The 27,904-nt window shown below is 36.4% G+C and overlaps 1 protein-coding gene across 13 annotated transcripts in view; it reads left to right on the plus strand.

Annotated features, from left to right (window-relative positions):
• SRSF11 (serine and arginine rich splicing factor 11) overlaps positions 1 to 23,858 on the plus strand; it is a 46,254-nt gene extending 22,396 nt beyond the window's left edge. For 3 of the 13 annotated variants that reach the window (XM_025370794.1, XM_025370804.1, XM_025370859.1), the window contains 11 exons: positions 294 to 427; positions 4,128 to 4,237; positions 6,566 to 6,658; positions 7,401 to 7,450; positions 9,328 to 9,455; positions 11,298 to 11,379; positions 16,495 to 16,626; positions 18,589 to 18,678; positions 21,777 to 21,872; positions 22,199 to 22,337; positions 22,445 to 23,858. In XM_025370794.1, the coding sequence (XP_025226579.1) occupies positions 294 to 427; positions 4,128 to 4,237; positions 6,566 to 6,658; positions 7,401 to 7,450; positions 9,328 to 9,455; positions 11,298 to 11,379; positions 16,495 to 16,626; positions 18,589 to 18,678; positions 21,777 to 21,872; positions 22,199 to 22,337; positions 22,445 to 22,639 (1,249 nt within the window). In that variant the 3' untranslated portion in view covers positions 22,640 to 23,858. Of the gene's footprint in view, positions 1 to 293; positions 428 to 2,956; positions 3,066 to 3,718; positions 3,836 to 4,127; positions 4,238 to 6,565; positions 6,659 to 7,400; positions 7,451 to 9,327; positions 9,456 to 11,297; positions 11,380 to 16,494; positions 16,627 to 18,588; positions 18,679 to 21,755; positions 21,873 to 22,198; positions 22,338 to 22,441 lie in introns of all 13 variants that reach the window. The other 10 variants (XM_025370776.1, XM_025370785.1, XM_025370835.1 and 7 more) reach the window with 9 other exon arrangements.
• Positions 23,859 to 27,904: the final 4,046 nt, after the last annotated feature.

Genomic DNA, 27,904 nt, shown 5'->3' on the forward strand with positions numbered 1-27,904 from the left:
ACTGCTGACAATTTTGTGGTCCCCTCAGTCTCTGAGACTTTAGTACCAAACTGTTTTTAACCTGATACCCTGTAAATATAAGTTGTGATTATAAGTTTTTATCTGAACTGCAATTCACTACATTATTTCAATGAAGAGTATATTATTGAGAGTGTTTTCTTTTGAATTTAACTACGTTAGTATACAGTTAGGTTTTTTTTTTTATCTGTTTTACTTTTGAAATGTGTTGGTTTGTGAATTAGCATTTGTTTTAACTGATACTCTGTTTCTCTTTTATGTTGTTTATTTTTTAGTGATTCACCTTTGCCAGTCTCATCTCGTGTCTGCTTTGTTAAGTTCCATGATCCAGACTCAGCAGTTGTGGCACAGCATCTGACAAATACTGTATTCGTTGACAGAGCTTTGATAGTCGTACCATATGCAGAAGGTTTGTGCTTTGTTTAACTACCTATGTGGGCATCCTAAGATGACCATCTACCTCAGTAAATATAGAGTGAGCATTAGTAGCATGTTAAATCTAAGCTATTAACATTTTTAAACCCTTGTTATACTGCAGTCCGTAATTTTTGCTTGCAGATTTTTTTAATTCTAAAAATGAGAAATTAAGTCTGTTATTATAAGGTATTTACCTTTTGTTTTCTTTTAAAACATTTTTAAGTTGTTTAAAACCATGTCCCTTATTGTAACTCCCTGAGATACATCTACTTAGTTAATTTAATGTTGAGTTTTATGAAAAAGCCCTGAGAGTAAATGATTCACTCCATGTATGCTTACAGAGCCTTCAAATAAATGCATGATGTTATTTCTGTTTTAAATAAATGAGTAGGTTGATTTTATTTTCTTAAAGTTTCCTCACATTGATAATCAGAAAAAAAAAAAAAAAAACCACATTGAATTTCAGTATACCAAGGGTTACAACGATTTTGGTTTTCGTGAAAGTTCAAGATTTCCTGTAGCTTAGGTGCCAAATGGGCACTGGGTGTTTTATTTATGACAGGTTTTCTTGTTCATTCTTGCTATATTTCTAGAATATCTCTAAATAATAAATTCTTCTCTCTGTTATTTGTGTGTGTGATTTTTGTAGTGGAGAAGGCAAATGCAAAACCCTTCCAGATGCCTGAAAAACAGTGGGTCCTCTGCAGCTACAGGGGATTCTAGACATTAACTAAAGGCCAGCAAGCACTCAAGTGCCCCAAGTGTTTTCCTGGTGTAACCATTTGTTAACTACATTTTCTCTCTTTTTACATTTTAGGCTGTTAAAGTAATTTGACAGAAAAAAAATGAGCAGGTTTTTTGGATCTAAAAAGCCACTGTGACAAGAAATTTTAATACCATTTTGTAAAATTTTCTAAGGCGTATTTCATAATTAGTTTGTTCCCAATGTACTGCTGCTTGATTTGCTTTTTGGTAACTATAAATTTTACTCGAATCATTGAAATATGATGAAACTGCTGGATTTTAAGTTAATAATTTAATATGCTGACCAGGATTTAAATGCTTTCCCCTTTCCTTAATAAACTGGTCAGTGGAAGTGGAATCTTGATAATGCTATCTGAAATCTTTGAATACAAATGTGAACATTTACACCATACTTTGTAAAAGTTGTGAAATGTCTAGTCCTTAACACTTAGAGAAATTGCCTCTGGTTTTTTAAAGAAATTATATTTGTAAATGGGTTAAGGCATGTTATGTAATACTACCTCTGTCTCCATGATATTAAAGTGTATCAGCCAAGTTTTAAGGTTTTATAATATATAGATAGATAAATTTCTGAGTTAGTGTGTTTTGGTTAAGCAATTTCTTTTATGTCAGTGTGCCTGTTGTAGGATAAGACCATCAACAGAAAATTTACAGAATTCAAATTCAGGATGAATAAAATAGAGTATAGGTCTTGGAACAAGGGTCAAATCATGTGAGTAATATGTAAAACATTTTGGTTAGCCTGTAAATTTAAATTTTTTATTGGCTAAGTATTATAGTTCCCAATCCCTGAACATAATACAGTATATCATATAAACGACTTTCATAAATATTTTCAGGCTGTAGTAATTTTTCTGGACCTATTTTTGGAAGTGAAATATTTAGGAATATGCAGTATATAGAATTAGGGAAATACTTCATTCAGAATTCTATTGTTGGTGAATTTAATTCTGGTATGATATGCTGTATTAATGTTACCTCCAGTAAATACCATTCCCTCCAGATTTAGCTATTACACTTTGGTGTTAGCTCTTGGTCAGTGTTTTAGAACAGTAGACATAGTCTACGGTAAGGAATAGTCTTAATTGGTAAAACTAAGATAGCTTAATTTGGAAGGAACTCTTAATAGTAATGGATTTGGGGATTTTTTAGGTTCCTTGGTTAATGTTTGTTTCTTTTGTCTGTTTCTTTTTCTTTCATTTCTACACATTCATGCAGTATTTCATGGTTCTATCAAAGCAGCAGTAAAAAAAATACTCTTGACGCATGAAAATTAACTGGTGAGGGGCCTCATTGCTATTTTTAAATTGTAGTTTTATTTTTAAATAGTCTTTTTTTAATCAGAGGATCAGATGCATGACTTTTTTTTTTTTAATGGATGCAGATCTTCTATCAGGTGTCTCACAATAAATTCAAGAGGATTTTAGTTTGCCAGAAATGTTGCAAATGCACTAATTTGAGTAAGATGTTGTTACTGAATATATCCTCTTGAGACATAATTTTGCATGCAAAATTATCCCATAATCTTTGTAGGTTTGTTAATATTGATGCATTACTGCCCTATATCTAAATGATCTTCTCCCCCTTCCCCTCCATAACTCTTGGTATCTAAATTGATGACAGCTCTGACACAAGCAAGATAACAGTGCTGTGTAGTATACATTTGTTTATATTATCGGCACTTCTCAGTATAGGTGGAAGGAACCATTACCTTTATTTAACAGTGGTTTTTCTTTTTTGTTGTTGTGTTTTACAGTTCTTTTCCCTGGTTCAGCCTGAACTATATACCAGGCCCTGCTGAAAATACCACCCAACAGTTTTCTTCTGCAGCTTATCCAGTTTCTCTTAAGTGCCCTGTACATATTGTATGTTTTATGATGAGATGCAGTTTCTTAATATGTATTACAGAAATACTACTGGTATTTGCAAATATGTAGTTTAATTGTATTATTGAACTCTCATTTTGGGGGCTTGGGCACATTAACAGATTAATCCATCTGTATAGGGCTTTTGCTGTTGGATAGAATTTAAATTGTCTACATAAATATTTGTTTTAGGACCCTTAGATTTTATCTGTACACAGATTAGGCTTTAAAAACAGATATATATGTCATTTTTGGATTAAGGAGTTTGGCTAAGTTAGCTTTTCAACTGGCACTATATAGCAGCATTTTTTGGTATGGTTAGCATGGCACATGGCGAAACATAAAGCATTTTACTGTACAGGTAAGGAATGTGCCATGTTGTTTTACCTATCTCTCTCTCTCTCTCACTCCCATGCACACATCCTGTGTGTATTCAGAGACCTTCAGAAACATTCATATTCATTTTCATGAGTCAGCAAAAGCCCTACGCTTGATTCCAACAGAATATTTCCTTTACATACTTTCTTCTCTTAGTTTTTACAAAATTTGTATGGTAGGTGTAAAAGAAAATCATAGTAACTGTACCATATTATTAACCCCTAAATCAAACTTTTTTTGTCTTGTGTATCTTGATTTTTCTGTGTGCTTTATAGTGAAGCAGCCGACACGAGTCGTTGTTCATAAAACAGCTTTTGAAAGTTGAGAGCACACCCCTGGAGAACCGACTGTGCTTGCTTACGTTTGGTTCATGACTTAAAAATCGAGTACAGGTGATGAAATCTTGGCAGTGTTAACAAAAAAGTAGTGTGTATTGTGCTATTTTTTTTTTACTCTAGAAACTTAACCATTTGTAGAGAAAAAGGAAAAAATTTTCACACATTGAAGTTCATTCTGACATAAAATTAATGATAAATAATCATAGAAATCAAGCTTTGTATTTTAGCGAACATAAGTACTTTCAACAAACTCAGGTGGTGTATCAGGGAGACATTTTCTGGGTGTTTTTGTGTGTTTTCTGTCTTAGAAAAGAATGTGTTCTAATGCAAGGATGTTTCTCTGCAGGAGTTATTCCTGATGAAGCTAAGGCTTTGTCTCTGTTGGCACCAGCTAATGCAGTGGCAGGTCTTCTGCCTGGTGGTGGACTCCTGCCTACTCCTAACCCACTTACCCAGGTACTCGTTCTATTGAATTCTTAAAAGATGGGGGGGAAGAAAACACAGAATTGTGGATAAAGCTAAACATATTTGAGCTTTGTAGGTACTCATGAGATTCTAGTTGAGATAGCATTATCATGTGTACAGTATTGTAAAGGGCTACATCGAAATCACAAATAGTATAGAGGATCTCTTAGACTTTTGTATTTTAAGAACATCCTGAAAATCGTAAAATATCTGTTATATCACTTTTACCATTGGCTTTCAAAATAACCCTAAGTAGTTTTGGAACCGTCTCATGAGGCACGAACACTTCTCTGAACACACTGTTAAAAATGTGTTCATTTGGACCAGGAAAGAAAACTGAGGTTCAAATTTCACAAGTGAGCCCTTCGTGGTTTTTTTTTCCTTCCCCTTTATCTTTTCCTGTTACTTTTACGTATTTGGCTTGAAAACAAAGGCAATTCTTGATGGTGACGTTTGATATGGGAACATGAAAGAAAACTGGTTGCAATAGTGTTTCTAAGACTGACAATGCTGTAGGAAGCTTACCATTTTAGAACTAAAAGACACATTTTTAATACGGTGTATTCTAATTAATGAGATTGTAACTGGTCAGTAGTTTCAAAGATTGTAGTGAATGATGAGCCTCAACTGGAAATTTATAAAAGCATTCTTTTTAGTATATCATTTTGCCTGTGTAAATAATAGACTAATTGACTCTTAACTGAAGTGAACTATAAAATGAAAGATTAGGAGTTCTTAAGCTTTTTGGGTGTGATTTTTATCACTTAACTCTGAGGGGTTTTTTTAACCTATAAAATGAGGATCTGGGTAATTTTCTTTTTTCTTTTTTTTTTTTTTTTTTTTTGGTTTTTGTGTTTTTGTTGGGTTTTTGGTTTGTTTTTGTTTTTGTTTTTTTGAGATGGACAGAGTCTCACCCTATCACCTAGGCCGGAGTGCAATGGCACAATGTTGGCTCACTGCAGTCTCCACCTCCCTGGTTCAAGCGATTTTGCCCCAGCCTCCCAAATAGCTGTGACTACAGGCGCGCCACCATGCCCAGCTAATTTTTGTATTTTTAGCAGGGGTGGGGTTTCACCATGTTGGCCAGGCTGGTCTTGAATTCTTGACCTCAAGTGATCTGCCCGCCTTGGCCTCCCAAAGTGCTGGGATTGCAGGCGTGAGCCACTGCGCCCAGTCCAAATCTGAGTAATTTTCTAAATTCCTTTAATGTATAAAGCTATGCAATAGCTATGTTGGACAGTAAGTTAAAGTAGTATTAACACAGCATTTTGCCTGTACTGAATAAACAGTTAAATTATAGAAAGTTTGATAGTTTGTATTTACTAAATAAATTGAAACAAGGAGAACTTGTAGCACAGTGTGGAGAAAGTGAGGCTGTTTCAAAAGCTACAGATGGTTTTGAAGCAGCCTCACTTTCCTGGTTTGTGTCTGTTACATTATGCATTAATCAGAATTGTGTCAAGCAGGTTGCAGAACCCTGCAATAATTTGAACAGGGAACATTTAAGGAATTACTAACTAGTGATAAGAGATTACTCGGGGAACTCTAATGAATACAGGAATCACAAGTATAAGAAACAACCACTACCTCTGAGGCTGAAGCAGAAGGAACACAAACCCATTTAGTTTAGGGGACTCCTCTTTCCCCATCTATGCTGAAATTTATATTTGTTTTTGGAAGAATGACTAATAAAGAAGTTCTCTTGGGTGCCCTGGGAGCTGCATAACTGAAACTCACTGAGAGGTGAAGGCTGCTAGGGTTTGACATGGTGGTACAGGAATGATCACGGGACACAGGAACCAGGAAGAGCCCCTTCCTTAGTGTCCTTCCAGCACTCTTTCCAAATGAAGTGTTATGTCATGGCAGCTGTCAAAGGAGAAATGCTTTATAAAGGTCCTGCCTCCAGTATCACAAAACAGCAGGGCAAAGAATAGTAGATTTTGATCCTGAGAAGCAGTAAAAAATTAAAATCAGCACAAGAATATGTTGAAATATTTTGTCTTTTTGTCTTAATCTAGGATTTAGGGGGGAAATGTGTTGTAATGGATGGAACATGGGTGTCATAGAGAGCAAGACCCCTGTTTCTATTAATATTGTTATTGGACCACAGCCATTTGTGTAGTTATTGTCTCTGGCTGCTTTCAAGCTACGATAGCAGTAGTCATATGGATTTGTGTACAACTGAGTAGTTGTACAGAGACCAGAGACCATGTAGCCTGAAAACTGAAGTTATCTGACCCTTTACATTAAAAAAGTATTAACTCCTGGTATAAGGAACTGAAATGAAGCTTTACATAAATAAAATTTGACATTTCACAGATTGGCGCTGTTCCACTGGCTGCTTTGGGGGCTCCTACTCTTGATCCTGCCCTTGCTGCACTTGGGCTTCCTGGAGCAAACTTGAACTCTCAGGTATAACTTAGCAACTTCAAGTTTTTCACCCATTTTTACAGAAAATCTGTTTGCTGTTGGTTTGCATTTCAAGAGCAGGAGCTAATGGCTATGTTGTAGTAATTTTTTTCTTATTTAAACTTGTTAGAGCTTTAAACAGTCACTGAATGACTAACTCCTTATCCGTTCATGGATTTTTTTTTATATATAGTTCAAAATAGAAAATAGGTTCACAAGAAGCCAATACATTATCAGTGTGTCATACAGTCAGAGTAAATAGTCATGAAAAGATAGGAATGTGGTTTATAATTTTTCTATAATGGAAGTTTTTCTTTTATTGTAATTTAGCTAACCTTTGTTTCTGAAGTTCTTACTTTGTAGAGATCTTTTGTATTATATTGGCTAACCTGTTTTGAGTTTTACATATTTCTTTATGTCAAAAAGTCTTAAAGGAGACAATTGTATAATATCAAGACTGTTCAGCCTCATAATCTTTATATAACTTGCTAAAGCTGCTCTATCCAATACTGTAGCGACTGATGTCACCGGTTTCTTTTTTTTTTCTTTTTTCTTTTTCAATGTGGCTACTAAAAAAAATGTATGTTTCACGGCATTTAGTTTGCATGGATTTCTGTTGTTCAGTTTTCTGCCTACAGCATACTTGTAGGTTTGGCAGTTTGTCCCAGGGCATTTCAACATAACTCAGAAAATATTAGTTATTGTTTTATGTATTCTCATTGTTCTTATGTTTTATTTTTTGCAGTCTCTTGCTGCAGATCAGTTGCTGAAGCTTATGAGTACTGTTGATCCCAAGTAAGGGTTTTTTCTTTGTTTTCATTGGTGATGTGATATCTGAATGTCTACAGAACTAGAGTTTTTTTTTGATAGCTTATAAGAAGGTTATCAAGTTTCCTTTCTCAAGACAAGCAATATATATTGTTACCTAGAAACAAAGAGATAAATACAGAAGTAAGCCAGCCCCTCTAAAATACTTTTAGTGTCATTTGAGTCTTGAATAGTAATTGTAAATGACTTACACCTGGATGGTAGCAAAGGAACTATTAAGGGGACAACTTAGTTTGAACATCAGAGGCTGAGTCCTGAAGATAGTAGGAGTTAGAGGTAAAGCTGAGGGAATCACTATCCCAGAGCAAAGTAGTATTACATATTATATAATTAAGAGCCAACATTTTCTTTTAGTGCTTTTAATAAGTGCTCTTCATGCTGTCACAGAAATTGTTTCCGACTTGATAATGTGACAAATTCATCAGTTTTTTTCACTGGTTATTTCTTGGCATAATAAATTTGAACTTTATACCTTTTCCCCTTAACTTGGTGAAAGCCCCTATCAGTAAGTGAGGGAGCATGGAAAGAAGGACAGAATCGTTCGACTTCAGTAGTCAGTGGCCTTTTTTGTTAGAAATTACCTAAAAATAAAACCAAGCATGTACCCATCACCCAGCTTATAAAATAAAATAATACCAATACAGTTGAAGCTTCCTATGTACCCATTATTTAGTACATTTCCCATTCTGCCCACAAATAACTACTAAATTTGGTGTCTGTAATCTTTTGTTTTCTTTCTTTTTTTTTTTTTTTTTGAGATAAGTCTCGCTCTGTTACCGAAGCTGGAGTGCAGTGGCGCAATCTCGGCTCACTGCAACCTCCGCCTCCCAGATTCAAGCAATTCTTCTGCCTCAGCCTCCCGAGTAGCTGGGACTACAGGCGCATGCCACCACGTCCGGCTAATTTTTTGTACTTTTAGTAGAGACGAGGTTGCACCATATTAGCCAGAATGGTCTCGATCTCCTGACCTCATGATCCACCCGCCACGGCCTCCCAAAGTGCTGGGCTCACAGGCGTGAGCCACCGTGCCTGGCCTATAATATTTTTTTACATGTGTTAACCTGTAAGGGGCATCTTCAGCCTTTCCACTCAAGATCTCATGTGTAATTTTGGTGGGCCGTTGGTCTCTGCCTTAGTTCCTCCCCATCTACAGAGTAAAAGGTAATGTTCTTCCTCCGCAAAATTACTATGTCATAAATTTTTTTTGTTTATTTATTTTATTTTTGTTTTTTTAGACGAAATCTTGCTCTGTCCCCCAGGCTGGGGTGCAGTGGCGCAATCTCAGCTCACTGCAAGCTCTGCCTCCCGGGTTCAAACAATTCTGCTGTCTCAGCCTCCCGAGTAGCTGGGACTACAGGCACCCGCCACCACGCCTGGCTAGTTTTTTGTATTTTGAGTAGAGATAGGGTGTCATCATGTTAGCCAGGATGATCTCGATCTTCTGACCTCATGATCCGCCCACCTTGGCCTCCCAAAGTGCTGGGATTACAGCCGTGAGCCACCACACCTGGCCAGAAATTTTTAATTTATATGAAAAAAAGCTCTTAGCATCAGCATATTTTCTTGTACTGGCATTTCTAAAAATGTGTTTGTTTATGGAAAGTCAGTGGATGTTCAGCAAAGGTATTTTTCTAATTCCAGATGACTCTTAGTCATTAAAACAAATACTTGTAAATATTCAAAACAATGCTATACTATATGTAGTTTACCAAAGTTATCATGGAGTCCTCCCCTCCGTTTTTTTGAAGGAATATTTTGCTAAAATGGTATTGTATACTTATTTATTTGAAATGCTGGTGTGCATTTTAAAATATTTCAGATACCATTTCTTGATTCTGTTTCAGGTTGAATCATGTAGCTGCTGGTCTCGTTTCACCAAGTCTAAAATCGGATACCTCTAGTAAAGAAATAGAGGAAGCAATGAAAAGAGTACGAGAAGCACAGTCCCTAATTTCTGCTGCTATAGAACCAGGTGAACAATGTTTATGCAGTTTTGTTGTGTGATTCTTGGCAAAAATGACTTTCACATGTGGAATTGTGTGGAATGACACCCTAGTCGTTTAAAATGTTCTAAATTCTGATAAAAAGATTGAATAGTTGAGTGCCACTCAGACGTATTTGGTGACAGTTATGGTGGTCACAGGAGTGCCAACTGTATCTAGAGGGCGAAGGGCCAACATGTTGCTAGATATGCTGCAACAAACAGGACAGCCTTTCACAGCAATGGTTAATCCAGTCCAAAAAATCAGTAGGATTATCTAATACTTGATATAATTATTTATGTTTATCTAAGTTGAGATAGCCTAATTTTAAATTTTTTCATTGATCAAGAGAACCTAGTGAAAATGCTTCTCTTTAAAGTGTTATTTCTTTAAAGAAAATTAGTTGTCTTCTTTGCAGATTGTCTTTTTGAGATTAAATGAATAGATACCATTATTATCTGCCCATATATATTTAGATCTATGGCCCTGGATTTTCTTTCTTATAAATATCTTATTCATTTAATAAATGGGAATTTTTTTAATATGCCTAGTATTAGGAAAATAATTTTAAAGTATAATAGTGGATAAACTGATACCAAATGCTTTATATGTGTTATATTATTTAACCAATAAAATGTCAAATAATTAGCCACAGTCACATGGCAAGCAATAGGAGCTTTTAGATAGCACAGCCGGGTCTATGTAAAGTTTACTACACACCGTGTTCTAACTGCTGTTTTTATTGAAAACATATGACTAAAATGACTAAATGTAGTTTATGAACTGATGTTTTCACCAATATTTTTATGAATTTATTATTGATAATGACATTCATAATGTATTGAACCCTATTAATGACATGACTTAAATGTGGAAGAAACTCAATCTCACTTTGATGATAGTCAATGAGTGTAGAATACAATGGCTTTATTTCTCTTGTTATGTCCCCAGTTAAGAAATTCCTTATGTGTAGTTGTAGATCCCCTTTCTGTACTTACACAATTAAAGATTGGTAGGTAAGAGGAGTGATGAACAGATAATAGGAAGCGAGCTAGCTTACTAAAATCTGATTCTGTCACAGAAGTGGACTAAAATCAGTGAGTGAATCATGACTTTCTGCATTTGGGGGCCAAATACTGAATCTGTGAAGAACCAAGGAATGGAAAAGGGACCCCCTCATTTAGAACCTTGTCAAGAGTAAATTAGAGCCAAAGAATGAGAAATTTAGCCTCTTTTTAGATTGCTTTACAGAAAACATTTCACAGCCTTTTAAGTCTGGCAAGTAAAATAGTCAAAGGAACGTTTAGCTAGCTGAGAACTAGAAGTCTAATTTGGATCTACCAAAAGCTTGGATGATTTATAATTTATAGTATTTCAGTAAGCGTCAAAATCATAGTTGTAAAATGGTTGTTTGTAACATTCAAGGGTTGTATGTAAAAACTGAAAACTAAGGTGAAAAATTATTAGAATAACTTCTGAAAGGGATTAATCTTCCTATTTGATATGATTTTTAGAGTCTCTGTTGCCGAGGCTGGAGTGCAGTGGTGCAATCACAGCTCACTGCACCCTGCATCTCCAGGCTCGAGCAATCCTCCCAGCTCAGCCTCTCCAGGTAGCTGGGATCACAGGCACACACCACCATGCCCAGCTAATTTTTGTATTTTTTGTAGAGATGAGGCCTCACTATATCGCCCAGGTTGGTCTTGAACTCTTGGACTGAAGTGCTGCTCCCACTTCAGCCTCTCAAAGTGCTGTGATTACAGGGATGAGCCACTGCGTCTGGCCCCTATTTAATGACTTCTAAATGCGAGTTCCTTTTCTTTTAAATGTAGATAAGAAAGAAGAAAAAAGAAGGCATTCAAGATCAAGATCACGTTCCAGGAGGAGGAGGACTCCCTCATCTTCTAGACACAGGTTAGGTTGCTTTTTAGTCAGTTATACCTTAGACAAAGATAGCTTACATATGTCACATCTTTTTCAATTTGCTATTAATCTGTTAGCCTCTGGTTAAAGTGTTTTAGTAACCTCTGCTGTTAGAGTGTGTGAATGTCTGTTCACACATGTATAAAGTAAGAAAAGGTACAGACGAAATAGATGATTTATACTTTAAAACCCCAAAAAATTCAGAGGTGGTAGGAAAGCATTGGAACTTGAGCAACAAAATGAAAAATAATTGATTCATTGAATTATGCAAGTTTCCAAATTTCTGACTTGTATTTGTTACCTAGTATCAAAAAATGACATCTGATAATATCACCTTAGATTTCATCAGTGAAATGCAAGTAAATCTGGCATGCTCATAACAATGGAGTCATTTTCCAAAATTTAATTTTCTCAGATTTTTATTATTTGTAACAAACTCATCTGTTTTCCTTATATAATAGACTTCATTTATTTTTCAAAAAATTGTCTGCCAAATACACAAGTCTGAGTAATCATTTTGTAGATTCTCAAAGGTGATAATGAAAAAGCACTTAGTTTAGCTCATAACTCACACACAGGTGTCTTCTTTAATATAGCCATTATACTTCGTAAGCATCAGAAGTGATTTATGCATACTTTCCATTTCATCACACAGAATATTTACTCAAGAGACTAGATTTAATTTTGCTACTATGTTAATAGTACTCAAAGGAGATTTAATAAAATTAACTTCTACTGCTTCATCAAAGACATCTTTATAAAAGTGGCGTTAATTTTTTCTTTTACTACAAGTGCATACAGAAGTGCCAGTGAAGAAGATAGTGACTCCTAGGGCAGTTCAGTAGCCCTTACCTTGATTTGTGTTGAAGAGTTCAGTATTTCTACCCACTATGGCTTTTGTGACATTGTTGCAAACGTCAACACAGTGGAAAAGGCAGTAATTTATTATTATTTTGAAAATAGTTTTGACTTTATGCACCCCATAAAAGGGTCTTAGAGCATCCACACTTGCGCAGACGACAACATGAAAGCCATTGCTCTAGGTTATTCACCAACTATTTCGGCCATTCTTCGATTTTCTTAGTTTCCAAACTCAATCCTAATTGGCCTAATTGCATTCTGGTTCTAGTCAGAACCTTTTAGGGTTGACATTCAGAACTAGAACATTCCAATTGTGGTCAGTTACTTCAGCTAGTTTCAGCTTCACTTTACATACCCCTCCACCACTTGACTTTTTTTTTTTTTGGAGATGGAGTCTCACTCTTGTTGCCCAGCCTGGAGTGCAGTGGCACAATCTTGGCTCACCACAACCTCCGCCTACGGGTTCAAGCAATTCTCCTGCCTCAGCCTCCCAAGTAGCTGGGATTACAGGTGTGTGCCACCACGCCCAGCTAATTTTGTATTTTTAGTAGAGACGGGGTTTTTCCATGTTGGTCAGGCTCATCTCAAACCCCCGACCTCAAGTGATCCGCCCGCCTTGGCCTCCCAAAGTGCTGGGATTACAGGCATGAGCCACCATGCCCAGCCAGTCACCATTTGACTCCTGGGTTCGTCTGTTCTGGAACCTAGTTCTGTCAGTTGTCTGCCTTTTCTTAGTGTCTGTTACCCCTTAGTTTTTACCAAGGATTAGATAAAATCATTTCTCCTAGTTATTGTCAGGATTTTTTAAAGAGCAGTGTGACTTGAATCCTAGACTTTGTCACATCTCTATTAAAAGCACTTACATCATAAAATAGCTAAAAAGTCATATTTGTTCTGTCTCAGAGATGGCCTTTTCACTCTGTTTTTATTATCTTCTAATATCATTTTCTTATTTTAAGTCATTTCTTGGAGTATTACAGGAATTATCTATCCTGTATGCTATGTTTATTCCCTGTCACCCACCTTATCCTAGTCTGTCTCATTCTCAGAGATATCTTTCAGAAACCCAAATATAGATCATGTCACAGATACTGAGAAGCTCCTTATTGCCTTGATAAGGTGATAGATAAAACCTTAGAATGGCTTTCAGGGTTCTTTAGTGTTCTGTCTGGTTTACTCTTTACACGTGTCATTTGCCACTCCAAAAGTTACAGGACTAATTGCCTCAACATATCATTTTCTTTATGTCTTCATGTTTTTGCTCATGATCCTTTCTGCCTAATGTTTTCCCACATCTTCCATTTCCACCTTGAGGAGCTCCTTTTTCTTTCTTCAAGTTACAATCTTTGCAGTCTTAATCTTCCATGACAGTGCTCTCATAGTTTAGTTTAACCTCTGCAACAGGATGTACTTCATAATATGATTACTATGGTTGATATGTGTTTCCTTTCCCTTTACCGAACTCTTATTAAAAAGGAGAGCCTGGGCCGGGTGCAGTGGCTCACGCCTGTAATCTCAGCACTTGGGGAGGCTGAGGTGGGTGGATCATGAGGTCAGGAGATTGAGACCAGCCTGGCCAACATAGCGAAACCCCATCTCTGCTAAAAATTCAAAAATTAACTGGGAGTGGTGGTGTGCGCACCTGTAATCCCAGCTGCTTGGGAGGCTGAGGCAGGAGAATCGTTTGAACCCGGAAGGCGGGGATTGCAGTGAGCCAAGATTGCGCCACTGCACTCCAGTGTGGTGACAGCAAGACTCTGTCTTAAAAAAGAAAACAGAAAGAACCTATGTCTTTTTCTTTATATTCAGTCTTACTGGGACTCTCATTTTAATATTAATTACTTTACTATGACCAGTGAAAAGTAGAAGTGAAATATATCCCTGAATCCAGATACTCGTGATACATCGTAACAGAGATCATTGTTGTGAGTTGTGGGAACCCCCACCACGTATGCACGCACACGCACACACACACACCCCCCCCAACCCCCAGCTCAAACCATCCTCCCACCTCAGTCTCCTGAGTAGCTGGGACTACAAGCATGCACCACCACACCTGGCTAATTTTTACGCCTTTGTTGTTGTTGTTAAGAGACAGGGTTTTGCCATGTTGCCCAGGCTGGTCTCAAACTCCTGAGCTCGAGCTGTTCGCCCACCTCGGCCTCCCAAAGTGCTGGGGTGACAGATAGAAGCCACTGAGTCCAGCTCAGTTGTAATATCTTAACCATCACATCTTAGTGTGTTAAATGATCGTGACTTTCACAAGCTTTTTGACTTTATTAGATATATTTTACACTAATCTCTTTGGCTGGCTGTTAAAAGCTCATATGAACTAGTAGGTGTAGAAAAGTGACTCTGTAGTACATTCCCCTTGAAAAACAACTATTTAATCTCTTAAGGTTATGATTCTGATATTTTATATGCCTCTGTTTCATTCAAAGTATATTATTGATGCCTTTTATTTAAATCAGGCAGTGTGATAGTTGCTCAAGAATACAGTCATGAAAAGACTTACTTCCCATGTCTTTGTGGAGCCTATAGAAGGGTAGTTAAGTACATAAAAACATCTTAGGATGTGGAGATGTTATTGCAAGGAATTATTTAGTAAATAGTTCCAAATGTGGCTGAAAATAAAATATTAAAGTTGAATTCAATAACTCAAATAGTTTATTGAGGCATTACTATGGGTTTTGAGGCAGTTGTTTTACGGAATTATGGCAACAGAAGCTATATTAGCACATCAGTAAGAGGAAAGAAGGACATCAATATTTAATGTACAGTCCCTCCGTATATGCAGGGGATTGGTTACAAATCCACCTATACCAGAATGCATGCATACTCAAGTCCTCTGGAATCCACTTATAGGAAAAGTCAGTCCTTAGTATACATGGGTTCCTCATCCTTAGAATACTGTTTTTAACCCACATTTGGTTGTGGCAAAAAAAAAAAAAAAGTGTGTAAGTGGACCCATGCCGTTAAAGCTCATGTTATTCAAGGGTCACTGGTGTGTGCGTACACTAAGGCACCGAGCTAGACTCTATCTTTGCTACCATTTGGTGATGGAGACGTTGACTGCTATTTGGTGATGGAGGTGTTGACTGCTGAAGTAACCAGGTCAGAGAGGTTAGATAATACTCTTAAGTTACCTGGCTTATAAATGAGAGTTTAACACAAGTCTTTAAGATGTCCATACTCTCATACCTTGAAAAGTAGGCAGAAAATTTAGACTACATTTGAAATGTTGCACAGAAAGAAGTTGAATGGTCAGTAAAAGTGATCAAGACTAAGCAAAGGACTGCAACTTATTTTTAATTTTTAAAATAGAAGAGAATGGGCTGGGTGTGGCGGTTAATGCCTAGAATCCCAACTCTGGGAGGCCAAGGTGGGCTAGTGGCTTGAGCCCAGGAGTTCGAGACCATCCTGGGCAACATGGCAAAATCCCATCGCTTAAAAAAAAAGGTGGGAGAATGAGTATTTTAATGCAGTAGGGGGGATGACAGTATCTGAAGGTTAAATGTGCTGCTTACGTCCTGGAAGAGCCAGGTCAGGACACAGTGGATGGGGGTTCGGTGTGGGGAGTAGAGAAACAGATATGTCAGGGAAAAAAGAGAGTAAAAGAGGCAGTTTATACAAATTGTATATATTTATAAAATGTCTGCATTGCCTGGAGTTTCTTAAATTGTGGATTAAAGGAGTGGAATTTGTTTAAGAGAAAAATTTGAAATAGGAGATGGCAACACAGTAAGTGGTTTCTCTTTATAAAATAGGAATAATAGTGGCATTTATGGACTAATGAGACCAATTTATAGTTTATATATAGTATGATATAAGTATTTGATTTATGATAAGGTTTAAGCTGCAGTAGTGAGGAATCAAACAAGAAATACATGCTAAAATGCTATATAATTGTATAAGATGATGCAAATAAGTCATATTTTTATTCTCCTTCATGATCTAGTAGTAGTTTCAACCTTGGAGTTGTAAGTACAGTGGGCATAGAAGGACCTATCTGACAAGTTGAGCAAATCACTAAAAGGTGAGGAATTCCAAGTGTTAAAAGGTATTACTAATTCCTAAGGTGTTGAAGGTGTTTGTTCTATGGGCTAAATAATAGCAACTGGAAGGGAATTATCCCCCATTTAATTGTTTAGTCCATATGTCTGAATCTTTTGTCTGATACTAAGCACAAAATTTATAGTCTTTTTACATTTATACGCATGTATTGGCTTCCTTTTACATTGTTAGGCGGTCAAGAAGCAGATCGAGACGGCGGTCACATTCTAAGTCTAGGAGTCGGCGACGATCCAAAAGCCCAAGACGGAGAAGATCTCATTCCAGAGAGAGAGGTAGAAGGTCAAGGAGCACATCAAAAACAAGGTATAGCATTGGGTGAGAAAGCAAATTTTAGGGTTCCCAATATCGCCACTACTGTGCTACTTAGTAACAAAAGAGGTGGTTGGGGTGGGGGGCAAGGAAATAGGGCTAGACAGGGGAAGAAACTGTCAATATTTGAGTTTAGGAGGCTGACATTTGTTTTTCTGGTGCTTCATTATAAACTGAAACTTCAGCTTATAGCTGAGGGCCTAAGTAAAATTTGTTAGTAGTAGGAATTGTTAGCTGTCCTGCTACCTTCTTTCATAAGAAACACCTTAACGTTTTATTTCCATCTAAAAATACCAGTCTTTTTGTGTAGAGCCAAGCACTTTTAAATTAGTATGCCCCCAATCATTTATAGTTGTGAGGCATACAGTTTCACAGCACTTAGTTTTTTTAGCAACTGCTTTTTATCTCTTGCTAAAATATCTTAATTTTCTAGAAGCTACTGTATTTGGCATTATTTTGTTCATTTATATATTTAGTTAAATCATGTCATTAAGTATATAGCTGGGGACACAACATAACTTACTCTTGGGAAGCATAAAACTCAACTGATGAGAACAGGAGTGGGGGTAGCTTTACTATCTTTGTTAAACCCTTATGTGCTACAGAGTGAATCAAACAAGGTCAATAGAACAGTTATACAATGGAATTAAACATTTCTTGAAGGACTTTCTGATTGCTAGGAGAGGAGTGATGGATTTAGTTACAAGGGAGGAACTGTTAAATGATGATTGCTACTTGCTGATGTTGGAAGAAGTTTGAGAATGACTCGAGTATTAAATTCTGAAAGATTTGACTAGACTTCAACGTGGGGCATGCTTTCAGGTCGAGAAGGGTGTTTCTTGAAATAACAGTATTTTGGTGTAGTAGGACTAGAAAATGAGGTCAGGAAAATATAATGAGACAGATCATGGAAGGCTTTGTTGTTCACACTATGCCGTTGATCCAGGAGGCAACTGGAATGGGTTGAAAATGGTGAACAGGGAATTAATATTTTCAGGTTTGTACTTTAAAAGATTCATGACAGAGTACAGAATCAGTTTATGGGAGGCATGACTGGAACCTACTAGGGGACTGTTCGAGTAATCCAGGAGTTAGATGATAAAGATTTGAATGAAGAGGGAACAATGATAAAGACTGAATGAAGAGGGAACCGAGGATGACCAAAGAAGGGGAAAAAAATGAAATAGAGAATATAGAGTGGAAACATTAGCTTAGAATAGTAAGAGAGGGATACTTTGATTCCTAAAATTAGAGAATAAAGAGGGGGGTTATGAGACTTCTCATTCAACAAATATATATCATTTATCTACTCTTTGCTCAGCGTCTTGGGGAGAATGATGATCTTGGGGAAAAAATATTGTGAGGAGTAAAAATTTATAGGAATCTGTAAAAAAATAAAATTGAGTTATGGCTATAGTCACAATCTGTTAATGATATTTTTCTAATAAGCCCTGAGTAGTTCATAATACATAGCAGCAGAAAAAGATAAAAGCTTGTTTGATCCATGATAGAGGTTGACAGGGGATATGTGTCTTGGAAGAATATTCATGATGTTGATGAATGATTTTGGTAGTGCTCTATGGGTTTTGGCCTGATAGGAGAGGTGGGTTGGGGAAGTGGTAATAAGCTGAGAGAAAAAGGAGTCTTGAGGAGACTAGAGACAGTTAACTTATTGGTGTTTACCAGACATTTCAAGCCAACATCCTAGTTATTTTCTCACCCATCGTCTACTTTAGTCTACTCAGGAGAAAACCTAGGAAGATAGGATTTTAAAAGAAGTTACTGTACTTCAGATATGCCATGTGAAGTATTATTTTTAAAACAGTTTCTGTCAGAATAACATTTATGCTTTTAAGAATGGGATTAGATCTGATTATATTCTTGTGTATGTAGTGCTATATAAATTGGCATCAGCTGAGTCTTCTAATGCATTGATCAATTGTGTTCGTTTGTTAGAGACAAAAAGAAAGAAGACAAAGAAAAGAAACGTTCTAAAACACCACCAAAAAGTTACAGCACAGCCAGACGTTCTAGAAGTGCAAGCAGGTAAGGTGGCATTGTGAATTCTTGGCAATTATTTTTTACCTTTGCTTCTAACAGTATCAGTATGCTGTGAATATGAAGTCTTTTCCAGAACATAAGTATTTCAGTGTTGAAAAAAGTTACATTTTGCCGTTATTGAAGTTTTTAAAAGGCAATTTGTGAAGAATAATGTAGTTTATTTTTCTTTTTACTTAATATTTTGTGGTCTAGAGTATATTTGAAGTAACGTGGAATTCAACAGAGGTGAGTTTTTCTCTTTATAGTTTTAAGTTTTAATGGCTAAACCATACTAAATTGTTCCATTAAGAAAGTTTATTATAGTTAGCTATATTTATCATCTGCATGTTAGTACTTGATAATTTTTCTATCCCTTTTAATGATTGTTGAATTAATGGAAAAGTAATGCAGATTCTGGTTTGTGTCATTCTTAGACTAATTCTATCTTTAAGCTGTCAGTGAAAATTGAAATGTTGCAGACTTTCAATTGCACAAACTGCACGAAAAGCACATTTTCATCCTTAATTTGGGATTTGTATGATATTAGTAAGGGCTAGACTTCATTCCATTTTTCAGATCTCATTCACATGTTTTGCTGCAGTGCCTGTTTTATTCATCAACATTACTTAAATTCACTAGGAGGTTCATGCCATATAAAAAATTTAACTGAAATGTATAAAAGACCTAAATGTAAGAGCCAAAACTGTAAAACCTTCAGAAGAAAACAAAAGTGAATCTTTGAGACCATGAGCTTGGTGGTTTCCTAGATATGACTTCAAAAGCATAAGAAACAGAAGAAAAGACAAATTTTTGGAATTCACCAAAATTTAAAACATTTGTATTCCAAAGGATACTATCAAGAAAGTAAAAACCTAAAATGCTAGATAGAAAATACTTGCAAATTATATATCTGATAAGGAACTTAATATAGAATATATAAAGAACTCTTACAACTCAGCAATAGAAAGGCAACCCAATTTAAAAATGGCAAAGAATCTGTAGCCATTTCTCCAAGGGAGATATGCAAATATCTAGTAAGTACATAAAATCTGTTCAACATTATTAGTCACCAAGGAAATGCAAACCAGACCACAGTGAGATACGTCACAGTCACCAGGATGGTTTTAAATCAGAAAGACAGATGATAGCCGAGCCTGACAGATGACAGTAAGTGTTGATTAGGATGTGGGGAAATTGGAACCCTGTGCATTGCTAGTATGAATATAGACTGATACAGGTGTTTTAGAAAGCAGTCTGGCATTTCCTAAAAATGTTAAACATAAGAGGTTTTTGATCCTTCAGTTGTACTCTTGGGGAAAAACGAAAACACAGAAACTTTTACGTGAATGTTTGTGACATTATTCGTAATAGCCAAAAAGTTAACTCAAATATCATTAACAAATGGATAAACAAAATGGTATATCTATATAGCTGAATATTTTTCAGCAATAAATAAGATTGATACATGCTACAGTATGGATGAAACTTGGAAACATCCATAAAAGGCCATGTATTGCATGATTCCTTTTATGTGAAATGCCCAGAATAGGCAAATCCATAAAGATACCAAGTAGATTACTGATTGCTGGGGAAATAGGGAGGATTGGAGTGATAGCTAAAGGTTAAGAAGTTTTTGGGGTGATGAAAATTTTCTTAAAAACTAAATTTTTAAGGATGAAAACGAAACCAAATATAAATACAGAAGGAAATGCTACATCAGACCTGAGGGGTAGGTGACAGATAGAAAAGATGGGAAGTACTACATGTATTTTCTTACTTTAAAAACTGTTGAGGCGTTTTTTGTTTTTTTTTTTTTTTAACCTGTTGCTTTATATAATGTAAGTACCTTCTCATGCTGTATTATTGGGTCGCTCTAAATTAAGGCATATTCTGTGAGTTATTAAATACCCACTGTGTTTGTAGTCGTGCTACAGTCTATTGAGGGACACGGAAATGTAATACAAAATATTTCTTCCATCTAGAGAATTTGGAGTTTCAATTACACAAGACAGTAGCAAAAAGTACAAGGTACACAGTCGTGACAATGTTTGATAAGTGAATACTCAGTTATGTGTATTGTTTCCAGGACAGGGATCACAGAGGGCTATATAAGTAGAAAAAAAGCTTCATTTGGAAACTAGACAACTAAGTACAGGGTTTTTTTAAGTCTGATAACTTTTGAGAATCAAGAACAGAATTTTTTTTTTAAGTCACAGTAAAAAGGAGAGGAAGGCTGTATATCTTCAAAGTAATTGGTGAAAGCAGGGTTGTTGGGGTACTGGGGGGGCAATTTTGCTAGAGTATAGGGTTTCTACCTTTGCTCTAACTAGTTCTCTGAATTTCATCTAATGATTTAAAGGTGAATATGGGGATATTTTATTAGTAACTACCTTCTGTATCACATTATTGAATTATTCTGTACTTACTTTGAACACTGAATGTTTGAACCAAAAACTAACTTCTTCAGTAATAGTTTACTTCACACGTCACCCCTCTCACATTAGTTTTGTTAAATCAGTTTTTTCTTAAGCTTACTATTTCTAACATTTTGTCAGCAGTTAAAAGAATTGCTAGAAATTAGGAGTTTTCTTGAGGGTAGTAAAGGGAAAGGTACATGGTTTGCAGATGTTTATATTACTCATTTAATTGTTTAGCTCATACCAGTATTGTGAAACAATCTTTCATTTATCGGTTTTTTTTGTTTGTTTGTTTTTTGTTTTTTGTTTTTTGAGACAGGGTCTCTCTCTCTTGCCCAGGCTGGAGTGCAGTGGCCCTATCACAAGTCACTCCAGCTTCAACCTCCCCAGGCTCAAGTGATCTTGCTACCTCTGCCTCCTGAGTAGCTGGGACTTCAGGCATGCACCACCACACCTGGCTAATTTTTTTGTATTTTTTATAGAGACAGTTTCACCATGTTGCCCAGGCTAGTCTGGAACTCCTGGGCTCAAGCAGTCCCCTCACCTCAGCCTGCCAAAGTGCTGGGATTACAGGCGTGAGCCACTACACCCGGCCTCATCTTTCATTGTTAGAACCATCTATGATGTGTCTGCATTTTTAAGATCACACTGTATTTTAAAACCTAGTTTACACATTTGTGGTTCTAGAGAGAGACGACGACGAAGGAGCAGGAGTGGAACAAGATCTCCTAAAAAGCCTCGGTCTCCTAAAAGAAAATTGTCTCGCTCACCATCCCCTAGGAGGTAAGAATGTTAATCATTTAAAAATATTTTTGTATTTTTCAGAGGTTTTTCCTTTTAAAACTGTCCTGTAGTTTTTCTTTTCAGCAGTTACAGTTCCTAAGAATATTTTAATGTATTCTCTTTCTGACTTGTGACTTAAACACCATGAAGGATTGAACACTTTAGTCCTGTAACCAAGTTAGTTTTGTAGCCTATGTTACTTGTGTACTTTGATGGTCCAAGATTTTGAAGTTGGATCTTTGCTGTACTACTTACATCCTGTGAAGTTGGGTCAGGCTTATCTAAACAAGTTAAACCTGTTGCTGCACGTTTTACTGTCATTCTAGACATAAAAAGGAGAAGAAGAAAGATAAAGACAAAGAAAGAAGTAGGGATGAAAGAGAACGATCAACAAGCAAGAAGAAGAAGAGTAAAGATAAGGAAAAGGACCGGGAAAGAAAATCAGAGAGTGATAAAGATGTAAAAGTATGTTTACAAATTGATTTATTTTTATATTTGGGTTGATGTTGGTACTTTCAGAAGTTATTTTTCTTTGGAGAAGTTTACTTGTATTATTCTCCTTGGCAAAGCAGGTTACACGGGATTATGATGAAGAAGAACAGGGGTATGACAGTGAGAAAGAGAAAAAGGAAGAGAAGAAACCAATAGAAACAGGTTCCCCTAAAACAAAGGAATGTTCTGTGGAAAAGGGAACTGGTGATTCACTAAGAGAATCCAAAGTGAATGGGGATGATCATCATGAAGAAGACATGGATATGAGTGACTGAATATTGCCTCTGTGGGAATCCAACTGTATACCTGCATCAGTGTCATTCCTTTGTGTGATTTCTTAATGCTGTATTTGTTCATCTCAAACCTAGATGTATACAGCTCTGAGTTATAAATGGTTATAAAGCTCCTGTTACTGATATTAGTTATTTACATCAAAAAAGCTTTTAGAAAATGGTACGAGGTAACCAATTCTTGTCATGGTGAAATCTGATTGAGTAACCAAGCAGTTTTACTATTCTGGTGCTGCTTCATAACAAAAATGAAAAGCTGCATGCATCTACATACAGCAGGCATGGATTGTTTATGTCGTATGATCTCCTTTATTAAGTAAGTTCACTTATAGTATTTCTATAATTTGATTCATTACCGTAATAGGGCCATGTAGGAAATGCACTGATTGCATGTTATTGTGGCAAGAATATCCTAAATGTCATTAAAATCCTCCAACATGATGGATCTGCTTATGGTCTTGTTTGTTGACATGAGAAATTAACATTCTTATAGTTACATCTGGAAATGAGCATTTGAAATAGATAATCCTTTAAGCCTTGTGGCAAAATTTTGTGGCTTTTATTTAACTTTGAAAGGTTATTATGCACTAACCTTTTTTGGTGGCTAATTAGGGTTTAAATACAGAAACAAGATTTCAAATAAAACTGTCTTTGGCAGTGAGTAAATAGCATATTTTGAAGTAGAGTTGTATACTTTTTCATACAATGTTTGGGAATTTTTTTCCTGAAGTAATAATTTATTCCACATCTACATCAGTGAAAGCTGTCTACCTATCCTGAGTCCATCTTAAAGGGAAAAAAAAAAAACAAACTTATCTCTTGCCTTTATTTTTAATTTTCCACTCTTTGATTAATTTGTTTTAAGCTCTGTGTTGGAAAAAAGGGGTAGTGCATTTTAAGTTGACCTTCATATGCTTTTAAAATAAGACAAATCTACTTGATAATGTACCTTTATTTGATCTCAAGTTGTATAAAACCAATAAATTTGTGTTACTGCAGTAGTAATCTTATGCACACGGTGATTTCATGTTATATATGCAAAGTAGTTAGGCAACTGTTAGTTACAGAAGTGTCAGGCTTCACTTTTGTGCAGTAGAAACAAAAGTAGGCTACAGTCTGTGCCATGTTGATGTACAGTTTCTGAAATTGTTTTACAAGACTTTGATAATAAAACCCTTAAACTTATGTTCATGTTCCTGTAAAACTGTATTTGTATTTATTTACACTATTGAATGTATGACATTTACCTCATTCATTCTACAAATTATTTCCCTTTCTGTCCACATGTTTCAGTATAGTAAAAAGAGGAAGTCTATCACTGTAGTGATAATTGCCATCAAAATTGTCAAAAATGATTTAATTTCTATCCAAAACAGTCCTTTTCTTAGCTTAGTATCATTTTACTGCTTATTTTTTGTGTGAGAATGGGGTTGGATAAAGCAATGAACTTTAGTATAAACAAATCCCACCTATATTTAGCAAATTTATATTTTCGGTGAATATAGATATTTGCCTTTTCTGGAGTAGTATAGAAGCTGTCAATGATATGTATTTACTGTACAGTACTAAATAGTGTATTCATTTATGAAATGAGTAGTGTTTGGGTGGATGGGGTTAAGGGAAAATGAGACTTGGAATTGTAGCTTTTATCCAAGTTTTGAGTATAAATAGAATTTTTTTTTTAACCTAAAAACTGAAATGCCATATAGAAAAGCAGCATTGTTTTTATGGTTTGTAGTAACTTTTTAAAGATTTTATCAAAAGGAATTTTGTCTATAGTGAGTAAAAGAAGTTCTAATAATGGTCCTAATCACTGCATTTTTAAAAAACAAAGTTGAACACAAATGACATTTGTTTTAAACTTCAGTAGATAAAAGGTGAACCATGTGACATGGCCATTTTTGTAAGACAAAAACAAATTTCACGTATGGTAAACCTAATAACATTTACAGTCTGCTCCCTCACTTGTAATCTCTGAATACAAATACACTAGCTTTTCTAAAGGGAATCATTTTTTTAAAAGTAGTGCCACTGACAAGATGCTGCAGTGAAGATTATCCATTCTTAGGATATTTATTTTCAGTGAACATTTTCTGCACAAAGGTAGTGTTGCACTGGGACATAAGCCTTTTAACAGATAACCAGTTGAAATCAAACACTGCCTCCACACCGAGTTCTGTTCTGTATTTGATAGTAAATTGATTTAAAAATAAAAGTGGTTTTTGTTAGAAAAAATGTTTTGTCCTTATTTATTTGCTTTAATTCTTTAGGAGTAAATGAGAGGTGGTAGCTATACAATGAGCTTTTTTAAATGGAAAGATAGAGTCCAGTCATGCATTTGGTCTTTATTTCATAGAGCTGGGGTAACTGTTCCTTACCTTCAGTTTCCTAGGGGTAAAATGGAAGTGATTGCTACCTTGTAAAGTACAGACATACCTCCGAGGTATTGTGGGTTTCGTTCCAGACTACTGCAATAAAGCAGGTCATGAATTTTTTTGGCTTCCCAGTGCATATAAAAGTTGTTGGCTGGGCACTATGACTCATGCCTGTAATCCCAACACTTTGGGAGGCCAAGGCAGGAGCGCTTGCGCCCAGGACCAGCCTAGGCAACATAGCAAGACCCTGTCTACAAAAAAAAAAAAAAAAAAATAGCCAGGTGTGGTGATGCACACCTGTAGTTCTAGCCACTGTGGAGGTTGAGGCAGGAGGATCACTTTGAACCCAAGGAGTTGGGGCTGCAGTGAACTATGATCATGCCACTGCACTCCTGCTTGGGTAACAGCAAGACCCCATCTGTATCTGTAAAACAGTAGTTTTTAAAATGTAGCCTTTGGTGCCTGGGACATTAAATGATAGCTGCTGTTTGATTATGGGGCCCTTAAAAGTGTAATTAATTTGTGCAGGGGATAATGTTAAAAGCACAAAATAAATTGCATACCTTTTATTGAAAAGGCTGTGTTGCCCTTAATGTTTTCATGAAGATGAATCTTAGGTAAGTTTCCTAGTGGTAATTCTATACATGGAAGATAGAAAAATGTAAATAGGCACTTGGGAAAAGGAATTAAAGGAGGTAGAGGATAAAAATTACTGTTAACCTTGGAGCTACATCTTAAAACTGAGTCAGGTTCTGGAGTGTGCATTGTGCAGCTTATAAAGATTACAGTATTATCAATACATCAAATTTATCTCTAGCAAAATTTATCACTTTCAATTTGGCACTAGATGAAGGGTTGGATCCATGCATACTGTTTGTAGATTGGTACACATCTTTTCAAATGGAATTGAGATTTCTTTTCCCTCAGTCTGCCTCAAAACCAACGAATGCATTTCATTCCTGTGCTGCTTGAACTATTTTTTTCTAATCAAGTACATGTAGTTGTGTTTTAATTAAATATGGGTGTAATGGAATTGTTACTCGTACTTTTAAAAGCATTCAGAATGTCTATTAAAGTTTTATTAGCGGAAGTAGTAATTATACCTTTCTAAATTTCTCAACGAGACAATTTTGGAGTGGTAGATATTTCAAATTTCAACCTGTTTTACTCAGTTTTGTTTCTATTCTCATTTTCGTTTTATGTCAAAGTATATGTGAAATTTATTTAGACATTGTTAGCAAACAGGTGAGTACCATGACAATTCTTTTATCAGTGGGAATATTCCTTAGAATATACTTAAGGTTTATCATAGAAGATGGTTAGCAGTCATGTGTGTGTGTGTGAGTGACAAGAGTTTAATTCTGTCATGGTCGTCGCCAGGCTGGAGTGCAGTGGTGCAATCTTGGCTCACTGAAACCTCCGCCTCCCGGGTTCAAGCAACTCCCCTGCCTCAGCCTCCTGAGTAGCTGGGATTACAGGCATGCGCCACCATGCTCAGCTAATTTTTGTAATTTTACTAGACAGGGTTTCACCATGTTGACCGGGATGGTCTCCGTCTCCTGACCTTGTGATCTGCCCACCTCGGCCTCCCAAAGTGCTGGGTTTACAGGCATGAGCCACCGTGCCCGGCCAATGTTTATCAGTCTTAAGGCAATTTAGAGTCTGATATGACTAGTATTTTTAGGTGACCAATAAAATGTTCTTACATCAATAATAGAAGTGACACATTCACATCATTCTCAGATTTCTCAATTTATTAAAGGTTATTTTTGCAATGCACTGTCACTAAAATTAGTACCATGATGTCTTTTTTAAGAAAAAGCTAGTTAGGGCAGGGTGCAGTGGCTCACGCCTGCAATCCCAGCACTTTGGGAGGCTGAGGTGAGTGGATCCCTTGAAGTAAGGAGTTCGAGACCATCCTGGCCAACATGGTGGTGAAACCATCTTAATAAAAATACGAAACCATCTCTACTAAAAATACAAAATTAGCTGGATGTGGTGGTGCATACCTGTAATCCCAGCTACTTGGGAGGCTGAGGCAGGAGAATCGCTTGAACTCAGGAGGCAGGCACTCCAGCCTGGGCAACAGAGCGAGACTCCATCTCAAAAAAAAAAAGTTCATTTAAATGCCAAACTTTGGAAGACAAGCATCAAGTAGATTAAGAACATATTTATCTTTCCACAAAATTAATATATCAGTCAGGCTTCAGAGAAGCAGAACCACTAGAAGATACACTTTTTAACAGAGAGGTGACATCAACAATGGTGAGACCTGGTTAAGTAGTTTGTAAGGCTTCATCTTTGCATCTGATGCTGGAGGTTGAAGTTCATTTTAGGCAGTTGGAAAGCAAAGGTGAATGATTGTGGGAGGGATGGTGGCACTAGGAATAAGCTGGAACCAGCCACAAGCACAAGCTGGAACCCACAAACATGGACTGAAACTCTGGTCAGATCTCACTGCTTCTGACCTTGGTGGCATGGATGTCCTTCCAAAGCCAGGACACTTCATCATGGAGCAAAATATAGCTGGCCAAGGAGTCTGAGAAGCTGAAGGAGGATCTGGGGACAGTGGAACAACTGCAGGCCCAACTGCCGCCTCATCCCAAAGGAGCAGCAGATAAGCAATGTGTGTAAGCTACAAAATTTGTTTCACTTCAGCCCTCCAAAACTCCTACATTATCCATATTCATTAGTCATGCACTGCATAATGTTGCCTCGTTTTGGTCAACAATGGACTGCATATAGGATCGCGGTCTCATAAGATTATAATGGAGCTGAAAAATTCCTATCACCTAGTGACATCGTAGCCATTGTAACATCCTAGCCCAGTGAATTATGTGTTTCTGGTGATGCTGGTGTACACAAACATACTCTG

The sequence above is a fragment of the Theropithecus gelada genome, chromosome 1 (genome assembly GCF_003255815.1).
Source record: "Theropithecus gelada isolate Dixy chromosome 1, Tgel_1.0, whole genome shotgun sequence".
Classification (NCBI taxonomy): Eukaryota; Metazoa; Chordata; class Mammalia; order Primates; family Cercopithecidae; genus Theropithecus; species Theropithecus gelada.